Source organism: Lemur catta, chromosome 1, assembly GCF_020740605.2.
Source record: "Lemur catta isolate mLemCat1 chromosome 1, mLemCat1.pri, whole genome shotgun sequence".
Taxonomy (NCBI): Eukaryota; Metazoa; Chordata; class Mammalia; order Primates; family Lemuridae; genus Lemur; species Lemur catta.
In genome coordinates this window covers 115,678,327-115,695,508 of record NC_059128.1, presented here as the reverse complement: position 1 = coordinate 115,695,508, position 17,182 = coordinate 115,678,327, and the positions used below count along the sequence as shown (strand labels likewise).

General features: G+C 40.1%; 1 protein-coding gene across 1 annotated transcript; it reads left to right on the top strand.

The window, feature by feature from the left end:
* Positions 1-333: 333 nt before the first annotated feature.
* LOC123637025 (zinc finger protein 491-like) lies at positions 334-12,244 on the top strand. Its single transcript, XM_045549815.1, has 4 exons — positions 334-457; positions 7,655-7,781; positions 8,346-8,406; positions 8,809-12,244. The coding sequence occupies exons 2-4, from the start codon at positions 7,748-7,750 to the stop codon at positions 10,460-10,462; spliced, it is 1,749 nt and encodes a 582-aa protein (XP_045405771.1). The 5' UTR covers positions 334-457; positions 7,655-7,747; the 3' UTR covers positions 10,463-12,244.
* The last annotated feature ends 4,938 nt before the right edge of the window (positions 12,245-17,182 follow it).

Sequence of the window (17,182 nt, the reverse complement as noted above, 5' to 3'; positions counted from 1 at the left end):
TAGGAGGTGACCTTTAACCTCTCTGCACTCTCCTGTGGGTTGCTTTGCAGCACTTGAGGTTCGGGGTTCGCCTCTCTGGGAGTCCCCAGGTGCCTCCACCACAGCTTCTGTCGCGCCGTCACCTGCGCTGTGGCCTGCAGTGGTCGCAGGAGCCGCAGAGAGGACGCTGGGACACCTAGAGGCCGGGAAATGGTGAGTGTGCGGGGCCAGGCGTCCCCAAACGGGGAGCAGGGGCTGGTTGGAACTGGCTGGAACCGGCTGTGGCGGGACTCGGGCCACCCCATAGTCCGCTCCGGAGTCTGCGGACCCGAGTCGCCGCTGGTGCAGCTCGGCCCTCGGTCCCTCCGGCCAGCGGGGTGGCGCTGGCCTGGCAGCCGGGTCCCCGGGCGTCCTGTCGCGTCCCTGTGCGGCGACCTCGGCCCGGGCGCCCTCTCTGGGCAGCTCCGCGTGTCCCCAGGTTGTGCGGTGACTGGGGAAGGGTCGTGGGGCAGAGTCCCGACTGGGTGTGCTGGGGGTCGTGCGTGGGAGGGGCTGCGGTCTGTGGGGTCCCCAGTCCCTTCTTTCTCTTTTTAAAAACTAAATTGAGGCCTTGTGGTTAACGGAAAAAAGCAAAACTCTCTAAATAGGTTGATTCTCTGCAGAAAATGAGGGGCAGAAACCTAAGAATCCTTGAACGAGGCAGTTTGTTTTGATACATTTCAGGAGGACAGAAAGTGCAGGTAAAATCATAAATCAGTACATGGACAGTATATATTGGTTTGGCCCCCAAAGAGGGACATCTGGAAGCAGGGGTTTACAAACTGTAGGTGGGTTTGGGGATTCTTTCCTTGGCAATAGGTTGAGAGTGTTAAGCTTTGTCTGAAAATCAAAAGGAAGGAATGCTTAAGTTAAAATAAGGGAGTCTATTACCTGTCATGTGATACCAGGCCAGCAACCCCAAAAAACAAACAATAAAAAAATCCCTGTTTAACTAGGTTTTATGGCTTGTAAGGCTGACTTAACCCTTGACTTGCATGGCCTTAGGTCTTGTTTTTAATTTGTTAAATTATTGCGACACAAAGTCTTGATTTTGTTAAAGATTTGTTTTAACATTAATGTTGGTCAGTTGCATATAAACTCTGAAAAGGAGATGGTTTAATAAGCAGTGTCCGACCTCTTTTCCCATCAGGGCTGGGAACTCAGTGTTAAGGTTTTCCTGGGGCCCCTTGGGACAAGAGGGGGATCTGTTCAGTCAGTTGGGGGCTTTAGGATTTATTTTTAGTGTACAGGTTGAAGGAAATGTTTTTATAAGGTGTATGAGGAGCCAACCCAGATTAAATACTTGATTGGTGACAGTTATGTAGTGGCCTTATTTGGACTTGTCACCCTGAAATTAGCAAAAGGATCAGAATCCAGTTATTTATTTTTTTAAATTGAGGCAGGATTTCCTTCTGTTGCCTGGGCTAGAGTGCGATGGCCTCATCATAGCTCACTGCAATCTCAAACTCCTGTACTCAAGGGATCCTCTTGCCTCAGCCTCCTTAGTAACTGGGACTACAGGTGTACCACACCACACCTGGCTAATTTTTCTATTTTTTGTAGAGACAGGGTCTCATTCTTGCTTGGGTGGGTCTCAAACTGGCTTCAAGCCATCCTCCCACCTCAGCCTTCCAAAGTGCTAGGATTACTGGTGTGAGCCACCGCACCCAGCCAGAATCCAGTTTTAAAGATTTTATTCAAGCAAAAACTTGGGTATGGCCATTTGGGAAAACACAGTCTCCAGAAAAATGGGCTCAGTGCTCCAAAGTTAAAAGTGAAATTCTTGCTTATGTAGGCAAAAGCCAATAAAAGGTAACAGGATTACAACATTTTGCATGCAAGGCTGGTTTATGAGGTACTAGAGTTTAATTAGTTACAATTTATGTTTTTTCCCATGGAATTCAGATTTCTTGCTGCTCAGGTTTCCCTCCCACACTGCCTTGGAGTGAGCCACCCTGGGCTCCATCTGTACCCTCAGGGTGGATCCCAAGCTTGGGAATGTGCTAACCTATGGGAGTGTGGGGTCCCTTATAAACTGGGGGTGATGCCAGCTGCCTGCCTGAGATGCTTTCCTTTGGTTTCCTTTGCTGCCATCTATTTGCTCTTTACCCAAGGATTTTTTTTTTTTTTTTGAGACAGAGTCTCGCTCTGTTGCCTGGGCTAGAGTGAGTGCCGTGGCATCAGCCTAGCTCACAGCAACCTCAAACTCCTGGGCTTAATCGATCCTACTGCCTCAGCCTCCCGAGTAGCTGGGACTACAGGCATGCACCACCATGCCCGGCTAATTTCTCTATATATTTTTAGTTGGCCATATAATTTCTTTCTATTTTTAGTAGAGACGGGGTCTCGCTCTTGCTGAGGCTGGTCTCGAACTCCTGACCTCGAGCTATCCACCCGCCCCGGCCTCCCAGAGTGCTAGGATTACAGGCGTGAGCCACCGCGCCCCGGCCTACCCAAGGATTTGAGAATCTTCTTTCAGGATTTGTGTGCAATAATTTTATTCACTTGGTTAGAACCTAAGTGGATTGTGTGATCAGATCTGAAGAACCAGATAGAGTTCTTGCCATAAATTGTTTGATGCTAAGTTGAAATAGTAAGGACATTAATACCCAGGGACATACCATCCAGGGAATTCAATAGACCTTGGGCAGTTCTGTTGTGCCTCCCTGAACTTACCTCCCTTTGGCACCCAGAGGTGACCAAAATTGTGATTTGTTTTGTTATTCTTTGTAGCTTTATCATCCCTCAATTTATTCTTTATAGCTTTATCATCTCTTAATCAAGATGTAGAGTTTTGCCTCTTTTGAGTTTTCAGTAATGTAATATTACCATTTATATGCCATTAATATTATGCCGATACAGTCTATTTCTGGTTTTCTTGCATCTGTTTGTTGCAAACATGCAGCTGTTCGAATTCATGGGTCACCCAGTTTACTGACCCTATACACTGCCTATGGGACTTGGGTTGTTTCAGTTTATTTTTTGATCTTGTCGACAATATCATTCTTGTTTTTGCCCCCAATAAATGCAACATGAATATCTTACCCATTGGGAAAAAACTGCTGGGTTGTAGATGATGGATAAATTCCATTTTACTAGGAAATGCTGATAAAGTGTGTGTGAATTAACCACCTCACCTTTCATGTACGTGTGTTCATTCTTCTGATTTATCAATACTTGAAATTATCTAACTCATTCCTTTTCCATCATCTAGTGTTAAATAGCATCTCTTTGTGAATATTTATTGCTGGTTGCAATTGGTTGAGCATTTTTCGTATGTGATTATGCATCTTTTATGAAATAATTTCCAGTCATTTTCTCACATTTTACTCATTTGTAGGTTTATTGCCTTTTTTTTTTTTTTTTAGACAGAGTCTCGCTCTTTTGCCCTGGCTAGAGGGCCTTGGCATCAGCTTAGCTCACAGCAACCTCAAACTCCTGGGCTTAAGCAATCCTTCTGCCTCAGTCTCCCAAGTAGCTGGGACTACAGGCATGTGCCACCATGCCCGGCTAATTTTTTTCTATATATATTTTTAGCTGTCCAAATCATTTCTTTCTATTTTTAGTAGAGATGAGGTCTCACTCTTGCTCAGGCTGGTCTTGAACTCCTGACCTCGAGTGATCCTCCCGTCTCGGCCTCTCAGAGTGCTAGGATTACAGGCGTGAGCCACTGCGCCCTGCCCCCTTTTTTTTTTTTTAACATACTCTGAACACTATTTCTTTTTCATTCCTAGAGTCAGAAAATGTTTTCTTTCAGGTTGTGGTTTATCTTTTCATTCCATTCTACCTTTCGATGGACTCTTCTGATTTTAATAAAATTGAATTTGTCATTCTTTTCATTTGTACCTTGTTTATTTTCCTAGATAAGAAAACATTCCCTACTGTGAAGTCATAAAATTTGCCTATAACAGGCCTCATGAGATCCTCTCACCTCAGTCTCCCAAGTATTATAGCTAGGACTACAGATGTACCCCACCTCAAGTAGAGTTTCCTAATTTCAATGAAAAACAAACAAACCTGGTTTGAATTTCATGAAATTTACTACAACACTAGATGCATTTTAGAGAGTTTATATCATGGGGATATTCAATCTCCTTTTTAAGGACATATGACATCTTATCATTTATTTCATTATACATTGATGTCTTTCAATGTATACTTTTTGCATTATAATCATTTTGCATCAGCCTTTTTGGGACTTTAGGAAAATAAGTTTAATACAATTATCGTAGTTTTGGGTTTTTTTTGTTTGTTTTAAGATACAGGGTCTCGCACTGTCACCCAGGCTAGAGTGCAGTGGCCTGATTGTAGGACACTGCAACCTCAAACTCCTGGGCTTAAGCAATCCTCCCACCTAAGCTTCTACACAAGAAGGGAAGTCACCATGCCTGCTATTTTTTTTTTCATTTTTTATAGAGACAGAGTACCACTATATTACTCAGGCTGCTCTCCAACTCCTGGTCTCAAAGGATCTGCTGCCTCAGCTTCCCAAAGTGCTAGGGTTACAGGCGTGAGCCACTGCGATTGGCCTTGCTTATGATTTAAATGGTTGTTTTCTTCTTGAGGATTAGGAATTCTTTGTACATTATGGGTAGCAGGCCTTTATCAGATAGATGGTTTGCAAATATTTTGTCCCAGTCTGTGGCCTGTGTTTCATTCTATTAACAGTGTCTTTTGCAAAACAGAAAGTCTTAATTTGAATGAAGTCTAAATTTTCAATTTTCTCATTCACAGATCTTGTTTGTAGTGTTGCATTTAAAATCTTCTTGCCAAATACAAGGTTGCTTTGATATTCACCTGTATTATCTTCTAGAAGTTTTTTTTTGTTTGTTTTTTCTAAGAAGTTTTGAATTTTGCATTTTGCATTAGGCTAATGATGTATTTTTGAGTTAATTTTATGAAAGTTTTATGTTCTGCATGTAATTCATTACTTTGCTTATTGTAGTTCATATATTCCAGTACCATTTGTTGAAAAGACTTTCCACACAGCCAATAAGGACTCTATTTAAAATTTTTATGTTTTGTTCATATGAATATTTTTCATGAAAGGATATCACCAAATAACTATCTAAAACTATATTTTGTAAAATACTGTACCTTATGATTGGTCATGTTGAGCATCTTTTAGTGTGTCTTTTGACTATTTGTATATATCTTGGAGACGTGTCATTCATATTTTTCTCCATCCTTTAATCAATTTGTTTACTTCTTTGGAACAATAATTTATTTATTTATTTATTTAATTTTTTTTGAGACAGAGTCTCGCTTTGCTGCCCGGGCTAGAGTGAGTGCCGTGGCATCAGCCTAGCTCACAGCAACCTCAAACTCCTGGGCTTAAGCAATCCTACTGCCTCAGCCTCCCCAGTAGGTGGGACTACAGGCATGCACCACCATGCCTGGCTAATTTTTTCTATATATATTTTAGTTGGCCAGATAATTTCTTTCTATTATTAGTAGAGACAGGGTCTCGCTCTTGCTGAGGCTGGTCTCGAACTCCTGACCTTGAGTGATCCACCAGCCTTGGCCTCCCAGAGTGCTAGGATTACAGGCGTGAGCCACCGCACCTGGCCAATTTATTATTAATATTATAAAAAAACACCAATAAACTTATCAAGTTAGATATTCCTTTTTTTTTTTTTTGAGACAGAGTCTTGCTCTGTTGCCCAGGCTAGAGTGCCATGGTGTCCACCTAGCTCACAGCAACCTCAAACTCCTGGGCTCAAGCAATCCTCCTGCCTCAGCTTCACAAGTAGCTAGAACTACAGGCAGGCACCACCATGTCCAGCTAATTTTTTTGTTTGTTTCTATTTTTCGTTGCCCAGCTAATTGTTCCTATTTTTAGTAGAGATGCAGTCTCCCTCTTGCTCAGGCTGGTCTTGAACTCCTGAGCTCAAGTGATCCTCCCATCTCAGCCTCCCAGACTGCTAGGATTACCGGTGTGAGCCACCACACCTGGCCCAAGTTAAGTATTCTTAAGTGTGCAGTTAATTGAATAGTGTTAAGTATACTCATTTTGTTGTGTGACCAATCTCCAGAAATTTTTCATCTTGTAATGCTCAAATTTTAAACCCATTGAATACCACACCCCATTTCCCCTTCCTCTCAGCCATTGGCAAGTACCATTCCACTTCCTTTTCTGGAGTTTAATGACTTTACATAACTTACGTAAAATGAATGATATTGTATTTTTCTTTTTGTCAGTGGCTTTTTTAGTTAGCATTTCATCCTGAAGTTTCATGCATGTTGTAGCATGGACCAGGATGTCATTTTGTAAGACTCAATAATTTCTCATTGCATATATGTTTTTGTTTATTCATTCTTCCATCAGTGGACATTTGCATTGATCCACTTCTTGGCTGTTGTGAACAATGGTTTTCAAATATCTTTCTTTAAGATTCTGCTCTCAGTTCTTTTAAATTGAATATAAATGTACTGGGAAGTGGCTTGCTGGAATACATGGTAATTATTGATGTTGGAGGAGCCTACCATACTGTTTTTCCTTAGGGGCTGAGCCATTTTAGATTCTTTTGAATAATAACATGGTCCTAACTCACCAAAACTTTTTATTTGGGGTGTTTGAATTTTTTTTTTGTAGGTGAGACTTAGGAGCTCTTGACCTTGCCATATGATTTGCCAATTTTCTCCAGTTTCATGGATTGCCTGTATTCTATGTTGTTAATGTCCTCTGATGCACAAACATATTAATTTTTTTCTTTTTTTGAGACAGGGCTTTGCCCTGTTACCTAGAAGTGCAGTAGTGTCATCATTCTCACTGCAGCCTCAAATTCCTGGCCTCAAGCCATATTCTCATGCCTGAGCCCCCAAGTAGCTGGGATCACAGACACCAACAGCCCCGCCCAGCTAATTTTTAAAATTTTTTGTAGACATGGGGTCTGATTGTTTCCCAGGCTGGTTTTGAACTCCTGGCCTCAAGCAATCTCCCACCTTGGCCTCCCAATGTGATGGGATTACCCGTGTGAGCCACCACACCCTGCCCAAACATTTGTCAATTTTGATAAATCATACTTGCTTTTTTCTTAAGACTGAACCCTCTGGAGTTTGTACCTCTTAACATTGCCTCCATTTGTCCTTCAACTATGCATCAATTAATAATTTAGATTTTCCTACCTCAGTACTGTTTCCCACAAAAGTTTCTGCTCATGGGTTTCTGTTTCACTAAATTATAACTCTCTTATTAGTTAGGCTTGTAAGGTCCCATCCCAAAACCATCAAATGTTAAATTTTGTTAACGAACATTTTCAAGGATGCAGTGTCTCAGGATTGCTAGTGCTAACTTTTTTCTCCACACTAAAGAGTAGGACTTTGTTATGACAGATGCTACAGATCCACTTTGGAGGGAGACATTAGTGGTGACCCAGGCAACACATCTTTCTTCCTGGATTCACCAACAAGGCACATTTTTCTGGTCTGCTGTTGCCTTACTGAGTGTTCATTCTAGCATCAGAATTGCTGTGTGGGAGGAAGTGAGTGTGGACACAGAGTAAGAGTCTGATGACCAAGGCATGGAATAAATGTTGGGAGTCCATAGCAGCATGTGAACTTCTACAAAATAGAGCATAGGTCCCCAAGGCTATGAATCTCACCCATCCTCCTCAACTCTTTTGGGATGTTTCAGGACTCAGTGACCTTTGAGGATGTGGCTGTGAACTTCACCCTGGAGGAGTGGGCTTTGCTGGAACCATGCCAGAAGAATCTCTATAGAGAAGTGATGGGGGAAACCTTTAAGAACCTGGCCACCATAGGTAACGGTGACAACATTCCTTCATTCAGTGAATTAGAGAACAAATGTTTCTTACTTACAAGTGCTGTTCAGTGATTTGGAATATGGACAGGTCATACTTTGTTTTTTTTTGTTTTTTTTTTTTTTTTTTTGAGACAGAGTCTCACTTTGTTGCCCAGGCTAGAGTGAGTGCCGTGGCGTCAGCCTAGCTCACAGTAACCTCACACTCCTGGGCTTAAGCGATCCTACTGCCTCAGCCTCCCGAGTAGCTGGGACTACAGGCATGTGCCACCATGCCCGGCTAATTTTTTTTTTGCTATATATATTTTTAGTTGGCCAGATAATTTCTTTCTATTTTTAGTAGAGACAGGGTCTCACTCAGGCTGGTCTCGAACTCCTGACCTCGAGCGATCCACCCGCCTCAGCCTCCCAGAGGGCTAGGATTACAGGCGTGAGCCACCACGCCTGGCCGACAGGTCATACTTTGAATAAATCAGGCATGGGCTCAGTGTACCGTGACCATAGAATATAATATTATTTAATAATTGTAATAGTTAAGGACTATATTTCTGGGTCTGCATTTTAGGAGAAGACTGGAATGACCAGAGCTTTGAAGACCACAGTAAAAATCCCCGGAGTAATATAAGGTAATTTGTACTCACAAGACTAAACAATGTCTCTACAGAGAATCTTAGAATATCAAGAAATGTTTAAAAAAGCAAAGCAAAACAAACCATGAGCTCAGCATCAAATTAATTTATTGTTAGAAAATTTTCTCTGGAAACATACACTTAAATTTGACACTGATGTTTGTGAAATAGTTTATGTGGAGATACTATTAAGAAATTCTATATAATTATTATGTTTTTGAAATTGGTATGAATTATCCATCTTGCAGAGCATGTGGTCCACTCATGTTGGAATAATTCATACAGGATAGAAAGCCTCCCCCTTCCTTGAGAATGTTAAAAATGCAAGTGTAATACTATTAGTAAATAGAAAATAATTTATAAACGAACCGTTAATAATATGCTTCTCATTTTCCACAGAAGTCTTATCGGAGAGACACTCTTAGAATGTAAAGAAGGTAGTCAGTGTGGAGAAATCTTCAATCAGATTCCAGATCATATGCTCAACAATAAAACTCCTCCTGGAGTAACACCATGTGAAAGCAATGTGTATGAAAAAGTCTCCATTGGTCATTCATCTTTTTTTACGCCCATTAAAGCTGACACTGGACACAAAAGGAATGAGTATAAGGAATGTACACAAAAGCCATATACACATAAGCAGCATGAGAAAGCCTTCAGTTATCGGCACTCCTTTGGAACACATGAAAGGCCCCCCACTGGAAAGAAACTCTATGATTGTAAGGAATGTGGAAAAACCTTCATTTCTCTCACAGGCTTTCGAAATCACATGGTACTGCACAGTGGAGATGGACCTCATAAATGTATGCTTTGTGGAAAAGCATTTGCTTTTCGCAGTTTATATCGTAAACATGAAAGAATTCACACTGGAGAGAAACCATATAAATGTAAACAATGTGGTAAAGCTTTCCGTACCCCTGGTTCTGTTCGAACACATGAAATAAATCACACAGGAGAGAAGACTTATGAATGTAAGGAGTGTGGGAAAGCATTCATTCATTTCAGTTCCTTGCTTATACACAAAAGGACGCACACTGGAGAAAAACCCTATGAATGTGAGCAATGTGGGAAAGCATTTGCTCAGCGGAGGAGCATTCAGTGGCACATGAGAATGCACACTGGAGACAGACCTCATGAATGTAAGATATGTAGGAAAGCCTTTTACTCTCCTGGTTCACTTCAAAGACATGAAAGAAGTCACACTGGAGAAAAACCCTATGAATGTAAGCAATGTGGCAAAGCCTTAAGTTCTTCCACTTCCTTGCGATATCACGAAAGAATTCACACGGGTGAGAAACCCTATGAATGTAAGCACTGTGGTAAAGCCTTCAGGTCTGGCAAGTTCATTAGAATACATGAAAGGACTCACACTGGAGAGAAGCCCTATGAATGTAAGCAATGTGGAAATGCCTTCCATTGTGTCCGCTCCTTTCGTAGACATGAAAGGATTCACACTGGAGAGAAACCCTATGAATGTAAGCAATGCGGTAAAACCTTCACTTCTTCCACTTCCTTTCAAATACATGAAAGAATTCACACTGGAGAGAAACCCTATGAATGTAAGCACTGTGGGAAAGCCTTCAGATCTGCCAAAGGCATTCGAATACATGAAAGGACTCACACTGGTGAGAAGCCCTATGAATGTAAACAATGTGGGAAAGCCTTCCATTATGACAGTTCCTTTCTTTATCATAAAAGGACTCACACTAGCGAGAAACACTGTGAATGTAAGCAATGTGGTAAAGTCTTCAGTTCCACCTCCTTTCAAATACATAAAAGAATTCACACTGGAGGGAAATCCTACGAATGTAAGCAATGTGGTAAAATACTCCATTCTGTCAGGTCATTTCATAGACACGAAAGGACCCATATTGGAGAGAAACCCTATAAATGTAAGCAGTGTGGTGATGCCTTCAGGTCTGCCAAGTCCCTTCAAATACATGAAAAAATTCACACGGGACAGAAACCCTATGAATGTAAGGAATGTGGGAAGGCCTTCTTTCATCCTAGTTCCTGTCAAAGACATGAAAGAACTCATATTACTAATATATGAGAGAAATCCCATTAATGTGTAGAACTGGGACAGCATTCAATTATGTCAGTTCCTATCAAACACAAAAATGGAGTGGAGACTCTGAGATAATTGACTTTTGAATTCAGAAGAGAGAACTGTAGAAGAGGACAATAAAATCCAGAGTTGGATGATTCCATGGTAAAATTCACCAATAGGCTATCTTACATGAGATTTCAAAGACAGAAATGAAGAAGGAATTAGTCACTTTTTAGTGGCACCATACAGAGTGACAGCCAGATTTATATGGGCTGGGTGGACCCCTGCCTTAAATTCGTTTTTATGAATCCTTGGCTTGCCAATGAAGAGTATCCTCAAAATCACTTCAATTTCATTTTCTTCTATGTGTAGATTTCCAGAGATCTCCCTGGAAGTTCTACATTAAATATCCATCAGTGGTAGAGAGGAAATTGAAGAGAATTGAATGAAAAGAACAAAAATTCTTTAAAGACCTAAAAAAAAAAAAAAGCAATCTGCAGTTGGTTTTTCTTCTAGCATTATAATGTCTTTACCAGAGAGCTAATTCAGACTGTCATGGATGGGAATAGCCTCTCGTGCTAACTTTCTAGTCTGTTGATTGAATTGGTATAAGTGGTAATTTGTATTGCAAGGACATTTGTTCTTCCTAGTAGTGACTGTGTTCTTGAATCAGCATGACAGCTACAATGCTGCCATTAAAACCAAGTGGATGGGAGCTTATTCTCCTGCTGCACTGGGCAGTGACCAGTCTCACCGAGAACTTTCATATGAGAATAAGCACCTTCCTCTTATCAGGAAATTTTTAGTGTTTTGTGTTATTCACAGCTGAGTGTAATGCCTCAGTTCATTTTTTATTATGTTTTATGTGATTAAAAACAATATGTATTTTTTTTTTTTGGCTACCAAAGTTTCTGTATGTGTTTCCTAAAAATAGTTTCTTAACTGTTTTTAACAACTTGTATACTAACACATTATTCTCATTTTCAATTAATGAGATTATATATTAAAATTTCCTGTTGCCATCATGGATTAGATCAAGTTATAATGACACCAAGTTATTCTTTTGACATTGTCAGTCCATATTACCATGTGCATAAACTTCAGTCATTTTTCCCTTTGTATATTTTCCTTTTCATGGTACTATACTTACAATTTTTATCTTATTCTAATTTTCCTTCAGTAATAATAATCCCAGCATCTAACTCATGCTGTTATGAATTCTCTATTGCTGGAGTCCCCAACCTATGACGAGAGGTATAATTATTTCATTGTATATTACAATGTAATAATAATGGAAATAAAGTGCACAATAAATGTAATGTGCTTAAATCATCCCAAAAGCACCACCCACCCACTGCCCCCCCACTCCATCTGTGGAAAAATTGCCTTCCATGAAAATGGTCCTTGGTGCCAAAAATGTTGGGGACTATGGCTCTATTGTCAAAGATCACCAGTATCATGCCTGTTGTCAAGGAGGGTATAATAAATTGTAGCAATAAATGTGGCTGTAAGCTATAAATGACTGTGACATGTATCAGTGAGAGGGTTCTCAATAGAATCTCTTACAAAATTTGTGTTTTAGGTGCACTGATTGCTATTCATGAAATTGAGTCATTTCTCTGTAAATGGGTGCTGCCAAGATGTGAACATAATTCTTCCTTTGCTATCTGTAATAGTTCTTGATAGAGGGCAGAAAGACGGAGTGGAGGTTGCCCTAAGTGATTAGAATTACCAGTCAGTCACCTCATCAGAACAGGGGAATAAAGTCATTTCTATGATTTGGAATGTTCTTTTCCATTAAATTTAGAGACATACAAAATGTCCTTGTTTTTGTCTTGGTCCATCATGGTCCTTGATCATTGTGTCATGTTGCAGGTATGTGACATGTTTCTCTCCAACAGCACAAAACTTGTCTTTGTGGTGAGAGGAGGCCAGCTCCAGACATTCAGGTATGTTTCTGCCTTACTTACTCTGTAAACTGGAAAATACTTCCTACAATGTATAGATACTGTTTTGCATAAAGGACCTCAGTTGAAATATATAAATTCACTTTCTTCTTAGGAAGCTATATAATTCTTTAAAAAATAAAACTCCTTACCGAGTCAAGTGAGGCCAATATGTTTATGTCATTGTCCACTGAATGGAAGACTTGGTAGGAAAAAAATCAGCATCACCATTCCAACCAAGTCTTTTTTGCTTATATAATAAGCTCGTGATGCCAATTTATACCCAGCCCTCTTAATGCCAGCACTGTAGAATAAAAGGCAACATAGAAAAGTTAGTTTTTATAATATATAGTGGCATTGAATAATCCAATCACTTCCTTGAAGGTGCTAGCTGTTGAGCCTAAGAAATATTGATTTATAGAAATGCCCCCTATATTTTCAGAGACAAATGATTTTAGGAGTCTTGCAAGGCTTTGCCCTAAAGGAAAATGTAAACGTGCTAGTTTGCATATCAAAAGCTGCCTTGCCTCAGGAGGCCGTCTCAAGGGTCAGTAGCAGCTGCTTTCCAAGGTGGCTGCAGTCTCAAGCCTGTGGCTCTCACCTGCTGTGAAAGACAAAGCAGGTCTTGCATGGAGCCATGGGATGGGGAGGTGATCAACAAAGACAGGCTGCCTGAGATGAGAACTAATCAGAGAGATAAGAGCTGATTGATAAGATATGCTGCCTGAGCTGGGGCCCAGACGGAACCATGCGGTTAAAGTAAATAGCATAGAGGACAGCTCATGCTTGACTTCTGAAATCTCTGTTACACAATAACCAGAACCAAGGTGTCTCCATTTTTGCTAAAGTAATAGCCTTATCTTAAAATTTAGAAGTTTGCCCTAAGAAGATTTTATAACCCATTGTTCACCTAGATAGAGTTAAAGGATCTGCAGAAGCCTTTTAGAAGACTTTGACCCTAAACCAAACTACCTGTTATGTAACCTCTGTTACCCCTGGCAACCGAAACTCTGTACATTATAAATATCTGTGTAATACTTCAGTCAGGGTTGCATCTCTGATGGGAAAGACATGTAACCCTCCAAGTACTCTCGTTTGCCTATCTTCATAAATCTGTTCTTTATAAACTATATCTTTGGCTCTGTGTATTATTTTTATTTCTGTTTCCTACTACTTTTTCATTCTTTGCGATGACCCCTGTCTGAGGGACCCGAACTTTTGCTGGGAGCTTAGCTAACTCCCCGCAGACAGCCAAGCTCCTCTTCAGAAAAGCCTATTTGAAACTTTATAATAGAGATAAAACCCAGGTATCACAGGACAAAGCAGCAATCAGTGACCAAACCCTCACTGTGTGTACAGATGACATGTCCAGCCTCAGCAGATATATCCACAGAGTGAATGGTGTAGGCACTGACTGTCATATTCTAGAGAGTGTGACTTGGATCAAGGAATAGATGGCAGTAAAGACTTGGTTGCTTCAGAACCCAGCCACTTCCTCATCCTTCTCCCTTGAAGGCCAAATGCACAGGGATAGTTTTGGCTAAAGAAGAGAAACATCAGCATCAACTTGACTCTTAAGTGTGATTTTTCCGAGGGGTGCATGTGCTGTGTTGGGTTGGCCAATGCAGGTAAGGGACACTGGAAGCACAGGGTGAGGGAGGTGAACAGGACACAGCTGAGAGCTTGGTTATTGGCCTTAACTATGGAAGATTCTTGAACCTTCACTAAGAGCTCGGTGAGCACCAAAGAGAAGATATAGTAGCACATGTCCAAAGGCTGTTCATGAGCCAGAGAGACCACCACTTTTTGTTTAAGAGTCAGGGGATCTTCCTAAGGGCCACCACTTTGAAAGGCAGTTATGTTGTTCTGTTTGAGTCCTGATGCTTTGTCTATGACACGGTTTTCTGCATCTGATCAGAAAAAAGAAAGTTTTCATTGGTAAGTTTCACCAGTTTAGAAATACATGTTATTTTGGTCACCTAAGACTCACTGTTAATTCTGGAACTACCTTTAGACAGAGAGCTACAGATAGTGAATATCATACTATTTTCAGGGTTATAGGCTCCTAAGTTTAATGGAGAAAATGAAACATATGTCTATATTTCCATTCCGCACAGAAGGGAGTCTTTTACCTTTCACAATTCAGTTTTGTGCAATTAATGGGTTTTTAGCATCACTCTAGATATTATGGAATGTTCAGATATGAATATAATATTCTGGGTAAAGATGGAAAATACCTTGATTTTTGAGATATGAAAACTTTCAGATATGAATGTTTTCTATTTGCCTTTTTTCATAAAGCAAAGTCAAAAAAGTAAAAAGGAAATTCCCTTTTAGGATAAATTAACTTGTACTTTGTTCCTGATTGGGAAAATTATCACCCAGTTCATTTGAAATTGCATAAAATATTATTTAAAAATACTTAGTAATTTCAAATGTGAACATAAGTTGTATTTTCTTCTTCTTTTTTTTTTTTTTTTTGAGACAGAGTCTCACTTTGTTGCCTGGGCTAGAGTGAGTGCCATGGCGTCAGCCTAGCCCACAGCAACCTCAAACTCCTGGGCTTAAGCGATCCTCCTGCCTCAGCCTCCCGAGTAGCTGGGACTACAGGCTTGTGCCACCATGCCCGGCTAATTTTTTCTATATATATTTTTAGTTGGCCAGATAATTTCTTTCTATTTTTAGTAGAGACGGGGTCTTACTCTTGCTCAGGCTGGTCTCGAACTCCTGACCTCGAGCGATCCACCCGCCTCGGCCTCCCAGAGTGCTAGGATTACAGGAGTGAGCCACTGCGCCTGGCCTGTATTTTCTTCTCATTTACTGTCTTTGTCCCATTCCATAGGCTGTTTAAATCTTTTATATACTGCACTTGTCAGACCATGGTCAAAGTAATAAAAAAAATGTATACAGAAAACATCTTTTCAATGTGTTTAGCTTTTCGATAAAAATTACATTGAATTCTCAAGAACCATTAATAAGCAAGAGAAAGGAGAAGTATGGCAACTGATGAATAAATGAATGGCGATTATTCTTTCTATATATGGAGAGAAGCAGAAACTCTCTAAGGAGACCATAATATAATGTACAACACTACCTCAGAAATCATGTAACCATATATCTTGGTTTGCCCAAGATAGTTTAAAAAAAATTCCTTTATCTCATACAGTGTTTCCTGGCAGCCACTCAGTGTGTCGTGGCTATCTGTGTTTAAACAATGAATATTAATATATATGGACATCATTACACATAAGCTAATTTAGGTTTTTTTGAATTAAATGACATTTTTAGTAAAGTTCAAATCACAGCATTTCTGTTATCAAAAATTTGTGCTGTGCTCATTTCTCCATGCAGTGTCCACTGAATGTGTTTTGTAAGGGGTGGAGCAATAAAGATGCCCAAGACATAATTTCTGTAATGATAGAATTTCTTATTTATAACTTCTATGGAGTCTGTACTTCCTAAAATGTATTCTGTTTTCCATTTTCAGTGCCACTATGTGGATTATTTTTATTTTTATTTTTTCCCCTAGAAAATTATAATAAGTTTCCATGTGGTATTCCTGACATCAGTTTTTGCTATGATATTGCATATACTGAATCTTCACCATCTGTATATAAACTGAACTGAAATGCTGTGTTGGATCAGCTTTGACAGACCTACTCCGGGGCTATAAGCCTCAGTCAGATTTCTTAATTGGTGGGTACAGTGGCTCATTCCTGTATTTTCAGCATTTTAGGAGGCTGAGGCAGGAGTGTTGCTTGAGGCCAGGAGTTCGAGACCAGATTAGGCAACCAACATAGTGAGACTCTGTCTCTAAAAAAATTTTAAAAATTAGCTGGGGTGGTGGCTCATGCCTGTAGTCCCAGCTACTCAGAAAGGTGAGGCAGGAGGATCGCATGAGCCCAGGAGTTGGAGGTTGCAGTGACCTGTGATCATGCCACTGCACTCCATGCTGGATGACAGAATGGCCTTTTGAAGAAAAATGCTTCAAGAAAACTAAGTTTAATTGTTTAAATGCTTAATTTTTTTAATTGACATCCATAATCCAAAAGAGACAGAAGAACCCCTTTTATCTAGTCTACTATTATCTCACTAAAACTCAACACAGGCATTAAAAAATATGAAACAAAGTGCAATTTTACACCTATGAACTAACCCTGAATTACAGAAGACCGAGTATTTCCTTGTCACTGAGGCATGTGACCTTTCAACCACCTGCTTGCTGAATAATCCTCTTTCAGCTGCATAGCTATTGATGATTCTGGATGCCCAGCCAGCAGGTGCTTCGGTAAATTACCTGTTCTCTAGTGAAGAATCCTTCCCTGACACATGGTAGACCCAGGACCTGTCAATCTCAACACCTATCTTCATTTTGCCTGTCACAGCCAACTTTTCTCAGACTGGTGTCATGAAGGCATATTTAGTACACTATATGATTTTGTACATTTGTGGGGTTTTGGGTGGTTCTTTGCTTTTTAACACATTGACTGCCACACTAGAAAAAAAATTTTTTTCTTTGTGGCTACAGTGTTTTATTACGAAAATAGAAAAAAAAACAATCCTTTCTAATTTAATGAAAAATGTGTTGTTTTTTAATTGTTTTCTGTGTGTGAGTTATATGCAACTTGAAAAATAGTTCATGCAGCTCCCAAGGTGAAGAGACATGAGTTATATATGCTTCACAAAGCCCTGGGCTCAAAACTAGCGTGAGTTAAATACAACTCACAGGGTAGTTAATGTGTTAAAGGACACTGAATTTTAAAAACCTAGTAGAAGT

Coding starts and splice junctions, on each gene's coding strand:
- LOC123637025 (XM_045549815.1), top strand. CDS start 7,748: ATGGGGGAAACCTTTAAGAACCTGGCCACCATAG. Junction 7,782..8,345: donor TAAGAACCTGGCCACCATAG/GTAACGGTGACA, acceptor TCTGCATTTTAG/GAGAAGACTGGAATGACCAG. Junction 8,407..8,808: donor AATCCCCGGAGTAATATAAG/GTAATTTGTACT, acceptor CATTTTCCACAG/AAGTCTTATCGGAGAGACAC.